This window comes from Geotrypetes seraphini, chromosome 9 (assembly GCF_902459505.1).
Source record: "Geotrypetes seraphini chromosome 9, aGeoSer1.1, whole genome shotgun sequence".
Lineage (NCBI taxonomy): Eukaryota > Metazoa > Chordata > Amphibia > Gymnophiona > Dermophiidae > Geotrypetes > Geotrypetes seraphini.
The window spans coordinates 66,298,394-66,321,418 of NC_047092.1; the positions used below are offsets into that span (position 1 = coordinate 66,298,394).

The 23,025-nt window shown below is 47.8% G+C and overlaps 1 protein-coding gene across 2 annotated transcripts in view; it reads left to right on the forward strand.

Moving 5' to 3' along the window:
- The window catches only part of ARID2 (AT-rich interaction domain 2), an 817,990-nt gene that overhangs the window by 85,222 nt on the left and 709,743 nt on the right, over positions 1 to 23,025 (forward strand). For both annotated transcript variants that reach the window (XM_033959297.1, XM_033959298.1), the window contains one exon: positions 4,052 to 4,185. In XM_033959297.1, the coding sequence (XP_033815188.1) occupies positions 4,052 to 4,185 (134 nt within the window). The remainder of the gene's footprint in view (positions 1 to 4,051; positions 4,186 to 23,025) is intronic.

Below are 23,025 nucleotides of genomic sequence, written 5' to 3' on the forward strand. Positions count from 1 at the left end.
ACCTCCCCTGGTTGGCTTCTCTGCTAGCTATCTGAACTGAGGAGACGCGCCCTGCACTGGGCGGGAAGGTACTCACGCATGCATGGTGTGGCTGACTCGAAACTTCATGTTTCTTCAAGCAAGTTTGCTTGTGAGGCTTCTGCATCTGGGCTTCGTCGGTGACGTCATTCCCTTACCCATTTAGTGAATGTATCCCCTAATCCCATTGATTTTAGTTTGTTCAACAGCCTGCGGTGTGGGATGCTATCAAAAGCTTTGCTGAAGTCCAAATATATCACGTCCAGGGACTCCCCGGCATCCAGATGACTGGTCATCCAGTCAAAGAAGTCAATCAGATTAGTTTGGCAGGACCTTCCCCTGGTAAATCCATGTTGGTGTGGATCACGTAAATTTTCTTCGTCTAGAATTTTGTCAAGATTCTGTTTGATCAGTGTTTCCATGAGTTTGCACACTATGGATGTAAGACTCACCGGTCTGTAATTTTCTGTCTCTGTTCTGCAGCCCTTTTTGTGGAGTGGAATTACGTTAGCTGTTTTCCAGTCTAGGGGTACTTTTCCCGTGCGCATGGAAAGATTGAAGAGCACGGATAGTGGTTCAGCCAGAACTTCACTCAGCTCTCTGAGTACCCTGGGGTGTAGATTGTCTGGTCCCATGGCTTTGTCTACTTTGAGTCTTGAAAGTTCGTGGTAGACGCTACTGGGTGTAAACTCGTAATCATGAAACAGGTCATTTTGGCTGTCTCTTATCTGTAGTTGTGGACCAGCTCCCGGTGCTTCACAGGTGAATACTGAGCAGAAGTATTCGTTTAGCAGTTCTGCCTTGGTAGTATCAGAATCTGCGTAGTTTCCATCTGATTGCCTAAGGCGTTCTATCCCATTTTTGTTTCTCTTCCTGTCGCTAATGTACCTGAAAAAGGATTTGTCATCTTTTTTAATGTTCCGTGCTAGATCTTCCTCTGTTCGAAGTTTGGCTTCCCTGACTGCCTGTTTGACAGCCTTAGATCTGGCCAGATAGTCTTCTTTTGCCTCCTTTTTCCCAAGATGTTTGTAGGTAATAAATGCTTCTTTTTTTCTTTTTAATGAGGTCCGAAATTTCCTTGTTGAACCATTGTGGTTTTTTGTTTCTCCGGCGTTTGCTTACCGTATTTATGTAGCGGCTAGATGCTTCGTTCAGGATGGATTTTAGATTTGACCACATAGTTTCTGGATTGTCAGTTTCTGCATGATTTTGCAGCTCCTGATGGACAAAGTCTCTCATGTGGTCGAAATCTGCGCCCCTAAAGTTGAGGACCCTCGTTGCTGTGTTTGATTTAGAGAAGCCTTTCCTGAGGTTAAGCCATACCATGTTGTGGTCACTGGAGGCCAGCGTGTCTCCCACTGATACTTCCGAGACACTGTCTCCATTTGTGAGTACCAGGTCTAGTATTGCTTTTTCCCTGGTGGGCTCTAATACCATTTGTTTGAGTTGTGCACCCTTAATGGAGGTTAATATTCTTCTGCTACCACTCGTAGTTGCTGAGAGGGTGTTCCAGTCTGCATCTGGCATGTTGAAGTCGCCTAACAGTACTGTGTCACCGCGCAAAGTGATGTTCTCTATGTCCTCAATCAATTCTTTGTCTTTGTCTTCCTGTTGTCTTGGAGGCCTGTACACCACACCGAGGTAAAGGCATTTTTCATTCCCTCTGGCCAGGTTTACCCAAAGTGATTCCCCTGTGTATCTAACCTCTTTGATCCTGGTAGTTTTGATATTATCCTTAGTGTATAGTGCTACCCCCCCTCCTAATTTGCCCTCTCTGTCCCGACGAAGTAGATTGTAGCCTGGTATAACCATATCCCACCCATGTGAGTCTGTGAACCAGGTCTCGGATATAGCTACTATGTCAAGGTCAGCATTCCTTATCTCTGTTTCTACTTCCAGGATTTTGTTGCCTAAGCTGTGTGCATTAACATACATTGCTCTCCAAATTTGTGATGAAATGCCTATCCCCATTAGTGTGACTCTTGTTTTTTTGTGTATACTATGGGTACTTACCTTAGGCTCAGAAGTGTGGGTTTTACTTGCTTCCCCAGGGTAGATCCTTGCTGCTCTGGTATGTATGTATGAACCCTCCCCCAACTTACCTAGTTTAAAGCCTTCCGAAGTAGGCGTGCTAGTCGATGTCCAAAAAAAAAAGTCGGCATCTAAGGTGAGGTGGATGGAGGGAGATGGCGGAATGCTGCAATCGAGCGGGAGGGGGCTGCTGGATCATGCGATCTGTGATTGCCTCACTGCGGAGACAAGATCATTCACCACTCCACGGGGTGGTGAATGGCCTTGTCCCCGCAGCAACCACTATTTTTTCTCTCCCCGTTTCGGCGGGTTACCTGTGGCTACTTGTGGCTAGCTGCGGGTAACAAACCACCATGTCATTCTCTAGGTGACAAGATCATTCACCGCTCCACGGGGTAGTGAATGGCCTTGTCATCGCAGCGACCACTATTTTTTCTCTCCCCGTTTCGGCAGGTTACCCACGGCTACTTGCGGCTAGCTGCGGGTAACAACCACTGTGTCATTCTCTAGGTCAGTAGCAGCCAATTCTGATAACCTTTCCTCCGTTGGCCCTGAAGCAGCAGCAGCCGATTCTGAGAACCCTCCTCCCTCTCTTGGCCTCAATGCAGTAGTGTCAGACAATCCTGACCTCCCTTCCCTTATTGAAGGAGTAGCAGCAGCTGGTGAACAGAAGAAGCACTGTAAACAGACTGCTTCTGGCCAGCTCTGGCATGGCCTTTCTTCTGCCAAGTTGGAAGTGATGTGGCGGAGGAAAGGCCCTGCTGAGACTGGCCGGAAGCAGCCTGTTTACAGCGCTTCTTCTATTTACTGGCTGCTGCTACTCCTTTGGTAAGTGAGGGGAGGAGGTTGTTGGGACCGGCTGCTGTTGCTGCTTCGGGGCCGAGGGAGGGAGGTGTTGTCAAGATTGGATGTCGCTGCTGCTTTGAGGGCTGGAAGGTGGGAGATTTGTGGCTGCCTACTACTTTGGGGGCTGGAGGGAGGGGGATTGTTTGGAGGTTGTCTAAGGCAGTGGTTCCCAACCCTGTCCTGGAGGAACACCAGGCCAATTGGGTTTTCAGGCTAGCCCTAATGAATATGCATGAAGCAAATTTGCATGCCTATCACTTCCATCATATGCAAATCTCTCTCATGCATATTCATTAGGGCTAGCCTGAAAACCCGATTGGCCTGGTGTTCCTCCAGGACAGGGTTGGGAATCACTGGTCTAAGGAGTGCGAGAGACCTTTTTTTAATTTTAGCTAGTGATTTTTTTTTTGTTGTTGTTGATTGGTTGAGAGTGCCAGTTAATTGAATGCCGGTTAGCCGAGATTCTACTGTATATAAATTATCGCTAGCTAGCTCCTTGCCAGGCTTTGTCAGATGACATCACCCAGCTGTGAGAATATGAGGCCTACTGTCCTTGGAGAACACCAGTAGGCAGTCAACTTTCAGATTAGTGCATTTTTAGAATTATGTAATGTATGTATGAATAGAATTTTTGTATTCAGAAGGATTTTTCAATATTAAGAGGGGTTGATAGAATGATTGGGACATTATACTTTTTCACAGATTTTGTGTGTGTGGGGCGTATGAAGGGTGGAATACAAGTTTTCTTTTCCTCTCCAAAATGTAATAGTTGAGCAATTATTTAACTTTTTAAATGATTTCTTGTATATCAGATGAAACAATTGTCAATTTATTCTACATATGATCTTTACATAGTAGACTAAGCGATGCATTGTCTGTTTATGAAACACCCTGGAGATAATAATGTGCGTTTCAAAACATTTTTTTCATGATTGACAAATGACCTTTTTTTCTGCAGCTATATGTAGATTTGCACATCAGTGAACTTTGGATAAGTACATCATTCACAGTTTTATGTATTAAGTTACTAAATTTCTATTTCTCTTTCATTTTTATTTGTTTGTATATCTCTTACATTTTTATTTTCTTTTGTTTCCCAACTATATGAAAGCTACATTTAAGAAGCTGGAAGGCTAAAACATGTTGCTAATTTCAGGTATCTAGAAAAGTATGAGAAAGTACATCACTTTGGAGAGGATGATGATGAGGTGCCACCTGGAAATCCCAAACCACAGCTTCCTATTGGTGCAATTCCTTCTTCCTACAATTACCAGCAGCACATTGTACCAGGTAAATTAAATTGGTCTGCATGTGGAGCCTAGAATTATTTTCTAGAAAGTCACGTATAGTAGTCATTTGTTCACCAATGTATATGTCATTTACAGTGTCCTGTAGAAATTTTTGCACCATTTTGTAGATTTTCTGTATTTTGCTAATGCATTCTGAATTGTATTTATTTTAAGTAGGAGATTCTTGAATCTACATAGAATGCTCCATACTTTCAATATGAAAGAACTATAGAAATATTCAAGAAGTATTGAAGAAACCAAAATATCTTGATTGCTTAAGTCTATACCTGTTAGTACTTGGTAGAAGCCAGTTTTGTAGCATTAACAGCCATGTGCCATTTAGGATAAGTGTTTATCAGTTTTCCACAGCGGGATAGTGCAACTTTTGCCCATTTTTCTTGGCAGAAAAGCCAAGGGTCTTTAAAGTTAACTGGGGATCATCTGTGGACCGCAGTTTTAAAGTCTTGGTTCATATTTTCTATTGGATTCTGGTCTGAGCCACATAGGTTATATGGTCAATATCTGGCTTCATTTTTCTATCTAGTCTGCTTCTTTTCCCAAGCTTTCTTTAATTTATATACACTTTTCATCTCCACCAGGAGGTCATTCCAAGCATCACCACCCTTTCCATGGAAAAGTATTTTCTGAGGTCTATCCCCTTTCACTTGATCATCCTATGCCCCTTCTTTTCAGTGTTTCCTTTAAATTGAAAGAGACTTGCCTCATGTGCATTTATGCCATATAGGTATTTAAAGGTCTCTATCATATCCCTTTTCCTGGCTTTCCTGAAAGGTATACATATTGAGATGTATGTTTGTCCCCCATATGGTCTATGACATTGGACATTCATTTGCTTCTTGCTAAGGCATTGCATTGTTGCTTTGACTTTGCACTTAGGAATGTTCTGCGGAAAGGTGAATATTCTCCCCAGTCTCAAGTCTGTGGCAGACTGAAACAGGTATTATCCTAGGACAAGCAGGCACCATATTCTCACATGGAGGTGACGTTGTCCATGGAGTCCAGTATGGACTGTGGTAAAAGTGTACTTGCACTTTAAATTTTCAGAAACTTTGCGACTGCCGAAGAAGTGCTTTTTCTGGACTCTGTCCATTGTGCATTGCTTTCCCGTCAATGATTTTTCCATTTGAGCTTTTCATCTGTCTGTCTTTCTGTCTCTTTAAAAAAATAATAATATTTTTTGTTGTGCCTCATTGGGCCTTTTGGCCCTCTCTCTTTTTATCCTCGGCAATGTTTTTCTTTTCTCTTCATTGTTGTCATTGAGTTTAACCTCACTGCTGAGATTTTCTCATCCATGTCGAAATCTTCGAGCGGGTTCAAAAAGGGCTGTCAGTGCCAGCACCCTATCTCAATCACTGACCCACACAGTTGGTGTTTGGACCCTGAGCATTGGGTAGACAGCTGTACTCGTTCTTCTACCTTACAGAAACGCTCATTGAAGGCTCATCGCATTCAGCATGAGAAGCTGTTTGGCTCGACTGTGGACTCCGGTGCGCAGTCCAAGCCTTCGGTTCCAGCATCAACGTCTGATGTGATTTCTGCATCGAGCAAGCCTGCTAAGAAGTCATCCTCGTCCCAGCAAGCATTGCAGTCCTCTACCGCAGTGTTTCTCAACTTCTTTAAGCCAAGTACCCCCTAAGTCTAACAAATATCAAACCATTACCCTGCCCAAGCTCCGCCCCCAGACCCCACAATATAATCTTATTAATACATAACGGTAACCACAAAATTATAAAAATACAAAGCACACTGTATGCAGAGAAAATGTTAATTATAATTTATATATATATATTTTTTCCAAAGAGGTCAAGGCAGATGACTTTAAAATATGTCACCTCAGTAACAACTTTAGAAAAATAGACAAATATAGTGCAAAACATAGAAAGCAGATATAAATTCTCAAAACTGACAAATTTTGATCACTTATTGAAAATAAAATCATTTTTCCTACCTTTGTTGTCTGGTGTTTTTATTAGTCTTTGGTTGAACTTCCTTCTGATTGTGCATCCAACATTTCTTTCTTTCTGCCTCCTGCATGCTTCATCTCCTCCAGATCTCATTTCCTTCCCCAACTAACATCTTTCTCTGTCCCTCCATGAGTCCAACTTTTCTTCCTGTCTGCTCCCCCCCCATATTGAAAACATTTCTCCCTCTCTCATCCCCTGGATCATGTGCAGCAGTTTTCACCACTGCCCCCATGCCCATTTCTCCTTTTATCACCCCTCTCCAGCACCATGCTACATTTCTCCCTACATCACTATGTCCAACATTACTCCCCCTTGCATCTCTCATCCCCTAGATCATGTGCAGCATTTTTCACCACTGCCCACCAGCCCCATGCCCATTTCTCCTTTTATCACCCCTCTCCAGCACCATGCCACATCTCTCTCTCCATCACTATGTCTAACATTCCTCCCCCTTGCATCCCCTTCAATCTGTCCCTCTGTTCCCTCTCTACCACCATATCCAACATGTCTTCCTCTCATCCTTCTATTCTTCATGCATCTCTTCCTCATTCCTCTCTCTATGCCCACCAATTTTCCTTTCTTCCTTTCCCCATGTGCACCATTTCTTTTCCTCTCACTCACACACACGCCCAACAATTCTCCCTTTCTATTCCCTCCCTCCCTCCTAAGTCCCAAGTTAATGCCCCCTCTCTCACTCCCATTTGTATCCCATGTTCATGCCCCCACTCTTCCTTCTGTGTCCTGATTTCGTGCCCCCCTCCCTGCCTGCCAACCTTTGACCTAAAATCGTACCCCTCCCATGTCCCAACACACTCCTTCCCCCCCTCCTCCTTTCTCCCTTTGTTCCAGATCATGTTCCCTTTCTCCCTTACTTGCTTGAGCCACATTTGCTTCTTTCAGGGACTTCAGCTGGGCTGCTCTTTCTGCCTTCAGTGGCACTTGCAGGGCGCACAGACAGCGGTTTACACACTGCATGTGTCTGACCCAAAAGCCTTCCCTCTGATGTCAGCTCTGACGTTGGAGAGAGAGTTTTTGGGTCACCTATATGCAGCGTGAAAGAGCCACTGATTCATCCTTCCATTGAGTGCTGCCGAAGGCAAGAGGCAACTGGGACCCCCAGCTGACCCAGAAGGCTTTCCTCCGATGTCAGTTCTGACATCGGGGGAAGCCTTCTGAGTCGGCTTGGGTGGAGGGGGGGCGGGCGTGAAGGAGGGATCCCTGACAGCGGCTTCAGTGGATGGGGGCAGGCAGGCAGGCAATATCCTTTGCAGTGGTGGTGGCTGCCAGTGCCACATACCCCCAATAAGCAGCTCGCATACCCTAAGGGTACACATACCACGTGTTGAGAAACGCTGCTCTACTGCATTGAGTCTGTAATAAAAATCTGAAGAACAAATTGGTTCCTTCAACTCTTCCTCAAATCTTCACTACACAAGAGTCATTTAGGTCATCAACCCTGTTCATCATGTCACTTATTCCATGAGGATTTCCGTGTTCACACACCCAAGGATAGGAAAACAATTCAAATTGAATTTCAACAGCATATGCAATACAGAATGGTGATATATATGATATGCCCGTGTAAACTACTTTATATTGGAAAGACTAGAAGGAAGATAAAAACCCATATCATAGAAAATAGGAGCTGCATTTATTTATTTAAAACTTTATATACTGCATAATATCTGAAGTTTACAAAATTACATGCATACATATTTAAGAAATGCTAAACATGTTTCAACAAGACAAACACAAGAATACATTAACAATATCATTATTATTTGCACAATTCTTTCTCCACAATAACTGATCGCTAGAGCTGTTAATCACTAGCTTTTAACTCTGTTATGTTCACTCATTCTGTACCATTTTTTAATCATTGTAAACCACATAGAACTTCACGGTCCTGTGGTATATAAACAGTTATTATTAGTATTAAAATCTTCTTTTATCCCAGGACAAGCAGGCATGATATTCTCACATGTGGGTGACGTCATCTACGGAGCCCCAGTGCGGACAGCTTTTCAAGCAAACTTGATTGAAGTTTCAAGTTTGCTACACTGCACCACGCATGTGCATGCCTTCTTGCCCACTAGAGGGCGCATCCCCACCTCGTGGTCCTCAGTTCAGTTTTTTCCGCGGAGCCAGAAGCCCTGTGGAAATTGTGCTCTTCGAATTTAGCCTTCTGACACCGCGGCTGTGCGTTATTTCACGGTCGCTGTGCTTGATTTGCTTTTCTTCCTTTCTTTTCTTTTAGTTTTCGTCGAAAAAAAAAAAAAAAAGTATTTTGGTTCGGCTCCGGGGGCTCCCGGTAGCCGCGGCCGCGGGACCTCGTTCGTTCCCGGCCGGGTTTTGTGTCCATGTCCCGTCCCTTGACGGGCTTTAAAAAGTGCACCCGGTGCGATCGGTTGCTCTCAATTACCGATCCTCACCGGTGGTGCTTGGTGTGTTTGGGTCCTGAGCATCCTACCAACTCCTGTGATAGGTGCTCAACTTTTCAGTCTAGAGCTCTCCGCCGACGCCGTGCCCGGATGGCGGAGCTCTTCTCTGCGGACCCCGCGGCGGGGAAGGCCTCGACGTCGGCCTCGGCTTCGGCCCCGGCCTCGACCTCGCCTCGACCCTCGACTTCCTCCAAGCCTGCTGCGTCGACCAAGCCTGCTTCGGGTAAGTCCTCTCTTCCTTCCTCGACTCCAGAGTCAGCGAAGAAGCCATTCTCGGGCTCCTCGACTGCGGGTGGGTCGTCCTCTGCCCCTCCCTGAGTTGCAAAGCCCAGTGCCCCGAGGGAATACTCGAGACCGAGGTCGCCCTCCAGGGAGCACTCCTCGGCCCCGGACCTGCCCGCCATGATGGGGGTTCCGGTATTCCAGGACTTGCTCCGAGCGCTGATTGCCTCGGAGCTGTCCGGGGCCCTCGCGCACCTGCAGCAGGCTTCGGCCTCGACTGCTCCGGCCTCGATTGCCCCGGCGTCGGCGGCTTCGGCCCCTGGGGGTCGGCCGTCCTCGACCCCGACCTTGCCCTCGACCTCGACCTCGGTTGACCAGCCTGAGAGGAGTGTCAGGCCTCGGGACAAGGTGCGTCGGGTTCGGAGGATCTCTTCCACGTCCTCTTCCTCGAGGTCCTCCCGGGGCTCTTCGCCCTCAAGTCGGCCTCGGACGAGGCGTCGGCCGAGGAAACCTAAGCGTTTCCGCGCTTCCCCTCGGAGACGCGGTCGCTTCTCGCCGACCGGGGGTGAGACATTGCGTGTCTCGGAGCTCCGCCTCGACAATCCGAGGCTCTTCCGCACCCCTGGGGGAAGGGGTTCGAGAGACTCCTCGCCGAGGCGCAGGGGAAGGACCTCGGTTCCTCATACCCCGGGGACTTCCCCCAAGGGCTCCTCGGGGCATAGGCGGTCCCCGACCCCTTTGAGGTCCCTCGGCACGGCCTCCTGGGGATCGGGGTCTGGTAGGGAGCCTCGGTATTCCCGTGAGGCCTCCCCCTCTTTCTTGGGGGCTCGGACCTCGCGTACTCCTTCCCCGCCAGCGAGGCCCTCTTCCTTTTCAAAATTTGTGCAGGATATGGCGCGGGCCTTGAACCTGGACTTGCTTGCTGGGTCTCAGTATACGAAGGAGTTTTTGGAGGAACAAGACCTGCCCACTCCCCCGAGAGAAACTCCTCGTCTGCCTCTCAATAAGGTCCTCCACCAGACCTTCCTGAGAAATTTAGACTCCCCTCTTACAGTCACAGCGGTGCCTTCTAAGATGGAGTCCAAATACCGGACCATACCGTGGAAGGGCTTCGATAAGGCACAACTGTCTCACCAGTCGTTGCTGGTGGAGTCGGCGCTGAAAAAGTCGCAGCCCGCTAAGGTTTCGGCGGCGGTCCCGCCCGGACGGGAGGGGCGGACCCTGGACAAGTTTGGTCGTCACCTCTATTCCAACTCATTGATGGCTACCAGGGTCCTTAATTATGCCTTTACATTCTCCTCTTATCTTCGAGGCATGGTCAAAGACTTGCCCCGTTATCAAGGGGTTATGCCGGATTCCCACAAGGAGGGTTTTGCCACGTTCATGTCCAACTTATCTCAGCTGCGTCTATACCTGTTTCACGCTGTCTACGACGCATTTGAACTGGCCTCCAGGGTATCCGCCTTTGCCGTGGCGATGCGCCGGCTGGCTTGGCTACGTACCCTGGACATGGACCCGAACTTGCAGGAACATCTGGCCAATCTTCCCTGTGTTGGCTCTGAATTATTTGATGAGTCCCTGGAGGCGGCGACCAAATGTCTGTCGGAACAGGAGCGCTCTCTTGCCTCCTTGGTCCGTCCTAAACCTCGGGCCCCGCCGCAGAAGCCCTTTCGGCCTCCCCCGCGGCGATACCCCCAGAAGTCAACGCCGGCCTTCTCTAGGCCTCCGCCCCGCCGCCCACAGCAGCAGGGTAGGGGAAGCCAACAAAAACCTCAGGCGCAGGGGACGCCCAAGCCGGCGCCGTCCTTTTGACGGGATGTGCGGATGGGGCGGGCCCCCTCCGCGCTCTCGCCGAACCCCCTTCCTATAGGGGGTCGACTCCGAGCCTTTTCTGCGGCCTGGACCGGGATCACATCAGATGCTTGGGTGCTCCGGATTATCTCCGAGGGCTACTCGCTCAATTTCTTGATCACACCGCCGGAACATCCGCCGGCTGCTTACCCATTCAGCCAAACCCAACTTCCCCTTCTTCTCGCGGAAGCGAGGGCCTTGTTGAGCCTTCGGGCGGTGGAACCTGTACCCCCCGACCAACGGGGGCGGGGGTTTTACTCCCGTTACTTTTTAGTCCCAAAGAAGACAGGGGACTTACGCCCCATTTTGGACCTCCGGAAGCTCAACAAGTTCCTAGTCCGGGAGAAGTTCCGTATGTTGTCGCTTCCGGTGTTGTATCCTCTTTTGGAGGAAGGGGATTGGATGTGCTCCCTAGACTTAAAGGAAGCATATACTCATGTTCCGGTGCATCTCGACTTCCGCAAATTCTTACGGTTTCAAGTGGGGGAGTTGCACCTTCAATACCGGGTCCTCCCTTTCGGACTGGCTTCGTCCCCTCGAGTCTTCACGAAGTGTATGGTGGTGGTCGCTGCAGCCCTGAGATCTCGGGGGCTACAGGTCTTTCCCTACCTGGACGATTGGCTGATCAAAGCGTCGACCAGGGAGGGGGTTATCTCAGCGACCCAACAGACTATCATCTTCCTTCAACGTCTGGGGTTCGAAGTGAACTTTCCCAAGTCTCATTTGTGCCCGACTCAATCCCTTCAGTTTATTGGAGCCGTGCTGGACACGGTTCGCCTTCTTTCGTTCCTCCCCCCTCCTCGGTTGGAGGCCCTACTTCGATTGAGTCGTCAGGTCTCGCTGATGCCTGTAGTATCGGCTCAGCGCATGATGGTTCTTCTGGGCCACATGGCATCGACGGTCCACGTTACTCCGTTCGCCCGCTTACATCTGAGGCTTCCTCAGTGGACTTTGGCCTCGCAGTGGCGTCAGGATCGCGACCCAGTATCTCGTCCAATAACGGTGACTTCTTCTTTGAGACGCTCGCTCCGTTGGTGGACCAACTCTTCCAATCTTTCCGGGGGTTTGCTCTTTCTCGTTCCTCTGCATCGCAAGGTCCTGACCACGGACTCCTCGGAGTACACGTGGGGGGCTCATCTCGACGGTCTGCGGACTCAGGGTCTATGGTCGGCAGAGGACCGTCTTTGTCACATCAATGTGTTGGAGCTTCGGGCCATTTTTCTGGCGGCTTGAGCGTTCTGCCATTTGCTACACGATCAGGTAGTCCTCGTGCGGACGGACAACCAGGTGGCAATGTATTATGTAAACAAACAGGGCGGAACGGGCTCTTGGTCTCTGTGCCGGGAAGCCCTGCGCCTTTGGGAATGGGCGGTCTCCCAGAACATATTCCTGCGTGCGGTTTACATTCAGGGAGAGAGGAACTGTCTGGCAGACAAACTCAGTCGTCTTCTCCAGCCGCACGAGTGGTCGCTGAACTCTCGGGTTCTACGCGAGGTCTTCGACCGCTGGGGGACTCCTCAGGTGGATCTGTTTGCCTCCCCGGAGACTCACAAACTGCCCCTCTATTGTTCTCGGATGTACTCCCGGGACCGTCTCGAGGCCGATGCCTTCCTTCTTGACTGGGAGGGGAGGTTCCTTTATGCGTTCCCTCCTTTTCCTCTGATCTTGAGAACGTTGGTACATCTCAAATCGACCAGGGCCACTATGATTCTCATTGTGCCTCGTTGACCCAGACAGCACTGGTTCTCCCTGCTCCTTCAACTCAGTGTAAGGGAACCTCTGCTTCTGCCTGTTTTTCCCTCTCTGCTGTCTCAGAGTCGGGGTTCGCTGTTACATCCCAATCTTCAGTCTTTACATCTGACCGCTTGGTTCCTTTCCCCTTGACTTCGGTTCCTGTTTCTCAGTCGGTGAGGGAGATTTTGGAAGCCTCGCACAAGGTCTCGACTAGGCTTTGTTATTCCCAGAAGTGGACCAGATTTTCATCCTGGTGCTCCTCGAACCATCTGGACCCAAGTTCGGTTCCAGTGTCTTCGGTGCTGGAATATTTGTTGCATCTGTCTAAGTCTGGGCTGAAGACGACTTCCATTCGGGTGCATCTCAGTGCCATTGCGGCGTTCCATCGGCATATCGAGGGTTGGTCTCTTTCTCTTCATCCTCTGGTAACTCGTTTCATGAGGGGTCTCATGAATGTTCATCCTCCTCTGAAACCTACTCCTGTAGTTTGGGATCTTAATGTGGTATTAGCTCAACTGATGAAGCCTCCTTTTGAGCCTATCGACAAATCTCATCTTAAGTTTCTCACTTGGAAGGTGGTCTTTTTGCTTGCGCTCACATCTGCTTGTCGGATTAGTGAGCTGCAGGCTTTGGTTGCGGATCCACCTTTTACTGTGTTTCATCATGACAAGGTGGTTCTTCGCACCCATCCTAAATTTTTACCTAAGGTTGTGTCTGATTTCCACCTCAATCAGTCCATTGTTCTTCCGGTGTTCTTCCCGAAGCCCCACTCTCATCCTGGTGAGGCGGCGCTTCACACGCTTGACTGTAAGAGGGCGTTGGCCTTTTATCTCCAACGTACCAAGTCTCATCGGAAGGTTCCTCAATTATTTTTGTCCTTTGATCCTAATCGGTTGGGATATCCTATTTCCAAGCGCACCTTGTCCAACTGGCTAGCTGCTTGTATTTCTTTTTGCTACGCTCAGGCTGGTCTCATGCTCCATGGTTGAGTCACGGGGCATAAGGTCAGGGCGATGGCAGCTTCTGTTGCTTTCCTCCGATCTACTTCTGTGGAGGACATATGTAAAGCTGCCACTTGGTCTTCGGTTCATACGTTCACCTCCCACTACTGTCTGGATACTTTGTCCAGAAGCGACGGCCGGTTTGGCCAGTCGGTGTTACGTAATCTGTTTTCCTAAATTGCCATCCTCCCACCTGCCCTTTTTTGGTTGGCTTGGAGGTCACCCACATGTGAGAATATCATGCCTGCTTGTCCTGGGATAAAGCACAGTTACTTACCGTAACAGGTGTTATCCAGGGACAGCAGGCATATATTCTCACAACCCGCCCTCCTCCCCGGGGATGGCTTCTTTGCTGGTTATGGAACTGAGGACCACAAGGTGGGGATGCGCCCTCTAGTGGGCAAGAAGGCATGCACATGCGTGGTGCAGTGTAGCAAACTTGAAACTTCAATCAAGTTTGCTTGAAAAGCTGTCCGCGCTGGGGCTCCGTAGATGACGTCACCCACATGTGAGAATATATGCCTGCTGTCCCTGGATAACACCTGTTACGGTAAGTAACTGTGCTTTAAATTCATCCTACAAAATGGAAACACAAGATCCCATAAAATCATTTACAGGACAGGAAAGCATTAACAGAGAATAGCATTAGCACAGGAAGGCATTGATAAATAATTGTGGTTTTAACATTTTCTTAAAGTTCAATCTCCCTTCACAGAATCGCAGAATACCAGGCAGCGCTTTCCAGAGCTTGGCGCCAGCCACAGACATCACTGTTAACCCCAATCTTAACATGAGGAAAATTTTGACTGCCCCATTAGTTTTACATTGGCATGAATGTAACCGTACCATTGAAGAACTACAATTTTTTGGCTTCAAAACTTTCAAGTTGAATTGGAGAGGTGGAGACATTAAGCATTTACTTTTCCAAGCAGAACAGTAGGCAGTTTTTGAGATTAATACCATAATCCCAGCAGGATTTAACTCTGAAATAGATTTCTGTCATTTTTTGTGATTTTACATGGGTACTGTCATTTCAATATGTTTTCAAATATCACATTTTGATATCTGTATTGTCCAATTTATTATTGTATATGTCTTTTTTTTCACATTTTTTATATGTTATGTTCAGTGTTCTCCCTAGCGTGTTTTAGCCGGGCGCTCCACCTGGCTAATTTAGGTGAGCGCCCGGCTGTCATCTTGCATCTGCAGATCTACAAGCAGCCCCACTCATCATACCACCAGTATCGAAGCCGCACGCCAATCCTCTTCCCTGCTCCTACTCCAGGGGTGTCCAATCCGCGGCCCATGGGCCGCATGCAGCCCAACAAGGAGTTTTGTTTGTCCCAGCTCCCTCCCTCCCTCCCTTCTGTGCCTCCCTCCGGTGGGTAGTTTTCTGGCCGGCTCTCTTGCTGCGTTTGTCCGCGGGCAGCATCGGATCCTCATGCGCGATCTGCGGCTGTGTCAGAAGCGTTCCCTCTGACATCACGACGTCAGAGAGAAGGCTTCTGAATTGGCTGTGAATTGCGCGTGAGGAACTGATGCCGCCCGCAGACTACTGCAGCAAGGGAGCCGGCCAGAAAACAAATACTCGCCAGGAGGCACAGAAGGAAGGGAATGCTTCCAGCACAGGCGCGGATCACCGACGGCCATAAAATAAATACTTCCAGCATAGTCATGGATCTTGTGAGGAGCCAGCCACCACCACCCGCAGCTTTCACCAGAAAAATAATTGCAGCATAGGAGCCGGCCAGTAGGGAGGGAGTGAGAAGGTCGTGTTGGGACTCGAGATGGAGGGAGCTCAAACTTTGGATAAATGATGAAGGAAGGAGGAAGGGCGCATGAGCCATAGGATTGAAGAATGAAGGGAACAGTAAGAGAGAATTGGGTGTCTGAGAGAGGGAAGGAGATGGTGCACATGGAGAGATGAAGAAAGAGGAGAACTGTTGGGCAGAGAGAGGAAGGAGGGGGAAAAAGAGAATTATTGGACATTGTGGTGGGAGAGGAGTGAGGTAGAGATGCATGGGCGGAGAGGAGGGGGAGAACATGCTGGGCCAAGGAAGCCTCCTGGACTGTGGGTTTTTGGTTTTTTTAAGTACAGAGGGGGAGGGTATTAAAAGAAGTGCTATATTGGGCATGAGGGGGAGAGCTTATGGGCCAGAAACAGAGGACAGAGAGAGATGGTGGGCAATGTCTGAAGGGAGAGAAGTTGGACCTGGGGTGGTGTGGAGGAAGAGGGAAAGAGATACTTGAAGGGAGAACTGTTGGGAAGAGAAAGGGAGAAATGGTAGACCTGGAGGAGGGAGGCATGGGAGAGATGGAGTGGGGGGCAGTTGGGAAGAGAAAGGGAGAGAAGTTGGATCTGAGGATGGTAGGGAGAAATTTTAGGCCTTTGGATGGAAGGCAGAGCGATGCAGCATCTCTCTTTTTTCCCCTCCATTTCATTGTTTAACATCAAGGGGGGAGGGAAGACGAAAAACAGAAAAGAGAGGGAGCAAAATGTTAGACCATGGGGATAGAGGAGGAGAGATGGACCCATGGGAGGGCAGGAGGGAAGCTGGGATAAGAAAGGGTATGGAAAGAAAGGGACAGGGAGTTATAGCCTGACCAGTGGAGAGAGGGAGGTGGATTTAGAAAGTGGTGAGCCATGTGAATGAGGTCAAAAGGGAGATGACAAGATGAGTGAGAGAGCAGTGAGGACAGTGATAAAGAAACACTTTTTAACAAGAGAATTTAGCTGATCCTTAAATGTAAGAGATGAATCAATAACAATACCCAATATTAGCGAGGAAAACTCAATTTTCAGTGATTCTCCTGAGTCTAAGGTCAGAGCTGAGGGAAGAGAATCTAACTTTGGACCAATCCATAAAAGTTTGGTCTTAGCAGTATTCAATTTCATCTGGACCATCATCACCCAGGACTGAAGCTTAGCAATGCAATGGATAATATTGGGTGTTAGATTTACAAGATCTGAGTTAACCTCAAGTAATATGAAGATGTCATCAGCGTATGTTAATAGAGTTTCCCGAATATTCAAGTCATAGTATTTCACAGTACTCATGTACATGTTAAATAAGATTGGAGTCAATGGGGAGCCCTGGGGAACACCACAAAGGGCTCTCCAAGATTTTGAATTAGATCTTCCATATTAACTGAGTAAGAACGGGAGGATAGAAATTTATCAAACCAGTCCAAGACAATCTGATCAAGGCCAATGTCAGAGCAGGTAATGCAGATTATTATGATTGACTGCATCAAAAGCTGCAGACAAATTGAACTGATGTAAGATAGCATGTTTTTTACAAGATTGTAACTGCTGTATCTTAGAAAGGAGAGAAATCAAAAGGATTTCTGTGCTGAAATTCGTGTGGAACCCATGCTGGAAAGGTAAAAGGATGGAAAACTTCTCCAAGTAATTTGAGAGTTGGCTGGCAATAATTGATTCCATAAGTTTAGTTAGAAGGAGTATATTTGCAGTCGATCTATAGTGGGAAGTGACAGTTGGGTCAAGGTCTGGCTTTTTCAAGAAAGGGTTAAGGCTAATTATACCCATGTCATATGAGAAATATCCTGTTTCTTTTTTTAAATTTTATTTATCATTTTACATTTAAATATCAAGTATAAACTTGTACAGAAAGCAAAATTTAAGCCAAGAACTTATTACCAATATAATAGAACATTTAACCAAATACTAAGACAATATGCTTAAATTTCAACTCAAGTCCTCCAAAATGGCCGCTGACTAGCTTAGCTGAGCGTTACGCGTCTGTGAGCTCGCTATAGTTTAGAATTTCTTCTGCAAAATTACCTCAGGAACGGGGATGCCCAAACAGAGAGGAAAGAGCTCAGCTGGGGCCTCGCAGAGCTCCAGAGTGGCCAGTTTGGGCAATATAGAGGAGCTTCTCCGGCATATGCAGGGTGCCCTCCAGCCATCGGTGACTCACCTGCTAGACATGCCCCCAGATAGGTGGGAGGGAGGTGATCTCTCTGGGCTTGGAAACAACTCGAGTCCTGACATGAGGGCGCCGCCCCCACATCCTCAAGTTACCAGCTCCTGCAGGTAGAGGAGCTCTCAGAAGAGGAAACTCGTTCTGCTCTAGAGGCCAGTGAGAACACTGAGGGGAGCTTAGAGCCAGACTCTCTGCAATCTCAGGAGGTCTTGGCATGGAGACTGAGGTGTCGACAACATCTGGGGACAGCTGAATCCAGAGAGTGACCAAAGGGGGAAAAAATTCAGCTGGTGAGGAAATCGTATCTGTGGTTCATTTACCTCAAGTGCAGAAGCCCCGAGAGGTAACATTTGACTCTATCTGGGATCTTGTAGCAAGTGTATCTCAATTCCACCAATTAGAAGAGAAAATAAAAATTCATACAACTGATATCCAGAATTTAAAATTGGAAGTAATAGAATCTAAAAAGACAATTGGAAATGTTAACCAGGAGATAATAAAAACTAAATAGGTTCATGAAACATTGATTAAAGATAATAGTAATCTTAGGAGGAAGTTTGAGTCTTTGGAAAATTTTTCTCGTAGTAATAATCTAAGATTAGTGAATTTTCCTATGGTTACTGTGATAACTCCCAGGGAGATGCTGAAGAAATGTTAGAAATTCTGGAAATATCCGAGGAGATGATACCTCCATTTATACAAGTTTACTATCTCCCTAATAACCAGCAGAAACAACAGCAAGAAATTGCACACGAGACATTGAATGTGTCCACCTTATTAGAGTTATCCAATAAGGAAAGGGCAGTACCTGCAACTTTACTATTAACACCGGCTTTGGCACCAGACAAAAACTGGCTATTGAGACTATTTTTTAAAAATAAACAGAATACAAATGTATCCAGACTTGGCCAGAGATACCCAGAGGCGTCGTAGAGAATTTTTACTTTTAAAACCTGGAGTGTTAGCCTTAGGGACAACGTTCTATTTGCGTCACCCATGCAAATGTATTGTGTACTATTCTTCACAAAAATATGTTTTCTTTGAACCCTTCCAGCTTAAATTCCTGTTGTTATCACGACTGGAAAAGGATAAGAGCTAAGCCCTAGATAAAGGATATTGATGGGGCATCCTTGAGTTCAGTTAAACTAGTTGCTTTATTCTTCTTTATATATTACCTATTAATCTCTCTTTTTTGTTATATTTTGGTTCCGAAATATCCTGTTTCTAAAGCATAATTTAGTAATATAGTCAGCCAATTGAGTGCTTGAGGTGGAATATTAGCAAAAGGATAAGAGGGAAAAGGATCAAGGGTGCATTTATCTCATCAATTTTGCACATAGTTTTGAGACTTGGGACTCGGATACCAAGTCAAATGAGTGCCAGAAACGATCTGCTGGCGTCAGCATTAAACTACCCTTGAAATCCCATCCCATTCTGCAATCTTTGCACCTAAAAGCTTGGTACCTCTCAGTCTGACTTCAACAGATATTAATCTTTCTGAATCAGTACAAGCCATTATATATGCTTCCAGAAAACCACCTACTCAGCAATGCTATCAACAGAGGTGGCCATGCTTCAATTTGTGGTGTAATCTCCATAACCAAGATGCTTCCTCCTCTTCTTTCAGTGTTGGATTATCTTCTCTATTTATCCAATTCTGGACTGAAAACCACTTCAATCAGAGTTGACCTCCGTGCTATTAGTGCTTTCTATTAGAGAATGACAAGGGGTCAGATTTTTTCTTCATCCCTGCAGGAACTCATTATCCAATTCCATCCCCGTGAGTTTGTTTCCTGTCCCTGCCCCATCCTCATCTATACAAGCCTCAAACACTTTAAAATCATAAGTGTTCAAGACTTGTGCGGTTAAGGCAGAGATTACAGGAATGGGACAGGGATGAGGAACTAGAGCTCCTGCAGGGACGGGGACAAATTTGTCCCTGTGTCATTCTCTACTTTCTTTGTTTTTGTTAGTAATAATCCTCTGGCCACTCATCTGCTTGTTTCTAGGCTTATGAAAGGACTTTTCAATTCCAAACCTCCGCTTAAGCCGCCTCAATTTGTCTGGGAATCTTAATATAGTCTTAGCTAAGCTGATGAAGCCGCCTTTTGAACCACTGGCATCTACTCATCTTGTTTCTCACTTGGAAAGTGGTCTTCTTGATCTCTGTCACTTCTGTTCATCAAGTAAGTGAACTTCAAGCATTGGTTTTTGACTTATCGTTCACAGTATTTCATCATAAGATGGTTTCCAGGACCCATCCTAAATTCCTCCCAAAAGTAGTCATGGAATTTCACCTGAATCAATCCATTGGGCATCCAGTTTTTTCCCCAAAGCCTCATTCTCATCCTGGAAAAACAGCTCTACATGCTTTGGACTTTAAGCATGCCTTGACTTACTATTTACAAAGGACTAAGCCACATAGGACTTCACCTCAACTGTTCCTCTCTTTTGATCTTAACAGTTGTGCCTGCCTGTAACCAGGATAACTATTTCCACATTGTTAGTGGCCTGTATTTCCTTCTACTATGCTTGGACTACTAGGCTGCGGATTGAGAGATGTTACAGCACACAATTTCCGACCTATGGCAGCCTTAGTGGCTTTCTTATGTTCAACACTCATTGATGAAATTTGCAAAGCAGCTACTTGTTCCTCAATTCATACATTCACATCTCACTACTGTCTAGAATTCTATTCCAGATGAGATGGTCATTTCGGCCAAGCAGTATTACAGAATTAATTTTCTTCTTAATGGCCAAGACTCCCTACATCCTATTGCAGTAAACTAGGGAGTCCCACATGTGAGAATATGCCGCCTACTTGTCCTAGAAAAAAAAACAGTTATCCCAGGACAAGCAGGCAGCATATTCTTAACGCATGGGTGACGTCACCGACGGAGCCCCGGTACGGACCTTTTTAACTAGAAAGTTCTAGTTATGCGCGAGTGCCTTCCCGCCCGACGGAGGAGAGCGTGGTCCCCAGTTTCTTCGTTTCTGCGGAGCGAAGAAGACGCATGTGTTTTCAACGGCCGTTGAAAAACTAATTTTTGCCTTCCCGCTCGCGTATTTTTTCACTTTTTTTCCTTTTTTCTTATCGGATTCCCTTTATTTTTGTTTTCAAAAAAGAAACAAAAAACTCGTCGAGTTTTCCTTATTTTTTCAGGCCGGCCCCGGCGGGGCCTGTTGCCATCATACAGGCCTCTGGGTTCAATTTTGCGGAGGCCGTGTTTCCATTCATGCCCCCTCAACCGGGTTTTAAGAAGTGCCAGCGGTGTGCACGCCTGATCTCCCTCACCGACCCACACAATTGGTGCCTCCAGTGCTTGGGTCCAGAGCATCGGGCTGACACCTGCACCCGCTGTGCTACGCTTAAAAAGCGTACTTTGAAAAATCTGCAGATCCAGCAAAATATTTTGTTTGGTACCGGATCTGCCATGGAACCGGCTGCGACGTCGACGGCACCACAAAAGTCGGCACCGACGACATCAACACCACCGGACCCTTCCTCGGGGTCGTTGGGCCCAGATAAGCCGGCTAAGAAGCCTCCCACTTCCCTTGAGCGCCCTCCTGCCACGGTTGCGACACCGGCCCTCTCGGCACCGCACCGGCCCCGCAAACGCTCCGCTCCGATCTCGGTGAGTGCCTCATCATCGGCCTCCTCATCGCCGGAGCGTAGAGCGGCACCTATGGTACCGAAGAAGAAAAAAGCGGTACCGGTGCCTCCCCTGGACGACCGCATCGCGGCCATACTCCAAACACAGTTACAGGAGCAGCTGCAACAACAGCTCCAACAACTGTTGCCGGCGTTGCTGGCACCGCACCTTCCGGTACGGGACCGGTCCGAGCCTCACACTGTCCCATCGGTGTCGACCCCTCGGTACCGATTAATACTTCCATGCCGGTGCTCTTGGCAGAAACACCTACAGTACATACCCGTGATGCTGCCGACCCTGTCCGGTCCCAGGAACGACATCGGTCTTCCTCACCCGGTACCGCCTCGGTGCGCTCAGGCAAATCTCTTTCAAAGACCCGCCATGCCGAGCCCTCCACACCGATGTCCAAATGTACGCACCCCGACGTTAGGGACCCAGATTTGTGGGAAGACTCCCCTCACGGTACCGAGGAGGATGCTTCGTCAACCGACGAAGAACCCTCCATGACCGACACCGTCTCCAAACCAGAGCAATCCTCTTTCTCCAAATTCCTTAGGGAGATGTCAGCAGCTCTTTCCATTCCCTTAGAGTCCGACTCTAAAAAGTCTCAGGCTTTCCTCGATGCCCTAGACTTTGAGCAACCTCCCAAAGAATTTCTGAAGTTGCCCGTCCATGACATCTTACGGGAAACTTTCTATAAAAACTGGGAAGCTCCCCTCATGGTTCCTGGAGCCCCTCGTAAATTGGATAGCTTGTACCGGGTTATTCCAATCCCAGGGTTTGATAAACCTCAATTGCCCCACGAGTCCCTCCTGGTGGAATCTACTTTGAAAAAATCTCAGGGTTCCAGTGTATATGCCTCCACCCCTCCTGGCAGAGAGGGAAAAACCATGGATAAATTTGGTAAGCGCCTTTTCCAAAATGCCATGTTAGCCAATAGAGCCAACAACTACACCTTCCACTTCTCCTTCTACATGAAGCATCTGGTGCAACAGCTCTCCTCCCTACAGAAATACCTTCCTGAACGTAAGGTCCCTCTTTTCCAGCAACATATTTCTGGCCTCCTCCAACTCAGGAAATTCATGGTTCGCTCCATCTACGACTCATTTGAGCTGACCTCTCGCGCATCTGCCATGGCGGTGGCCATGCGACGTTTGGCATGGCTGAGAGTCTCTGACCTGGACATTAACCACCAGGACCGCCTGGCTAACGCACCTTGTCTGGGTGATGAACTCTTCGGAGAGTCCCTGGACTCAACAACCCAGAAACTCTTAGCACATGAGACCAGGTGGGACACTCTGATTAAACCTAAAAAGAAGACTCCACCTGCTCGCAGCCTATCGGAGGTCGCCTCCAAATCTTCCTCAGCTGTTGGGAGGTCATCACATCAGACCAATGGGTCCTCAACAACATTCGCCACGGCTACTCTCTCAACTTCCAGACTCTTCCACCAGACAATCCTCCCGTAGAGTCTGCTTCTCACTCCTCCCAAACCCCCCTCCTCCTGAGGGAGGTCCACTCCCTCCTTCTTCTCAATGCCATCGAAGAGGTGCCTCCGGACCAAAGGGGTCAGGGATTCTACTCCCGCTACTTCCTGGTTCCCAAGAAGACAGGAGACCTTCGTCCCATCCTCGATCTCAGGGACCTCAACAAGTGTCTGGTCAAGGAGAAGTTCAGAATGCTCTCCCTTGCCACGCTTTACCCTCTTCTCTCTCAACACGACTGGCTATGTTCCCTGGATCTCAAAGAGGCCTACACTCACATCCCAATCAATCCGACTTTACGTCGCTACCTACGGTTTCAGATACAGCACCGTCACTATCAGTACAAAGTGCTACCTTTTGGCCTCGCTTCATCGCCCAGGGTGTTCACCAAGTGCCTTATTGTGGTGGCGGCCTTCCTCAGGTCTCACAACCTCCAGGTGTTCCCCTACTTGGACGATTGGTTGGTGGAAGCACCTACGTCTCCACTTGTGCTACAAGCCACTCATCACACCATCTCTTTCCT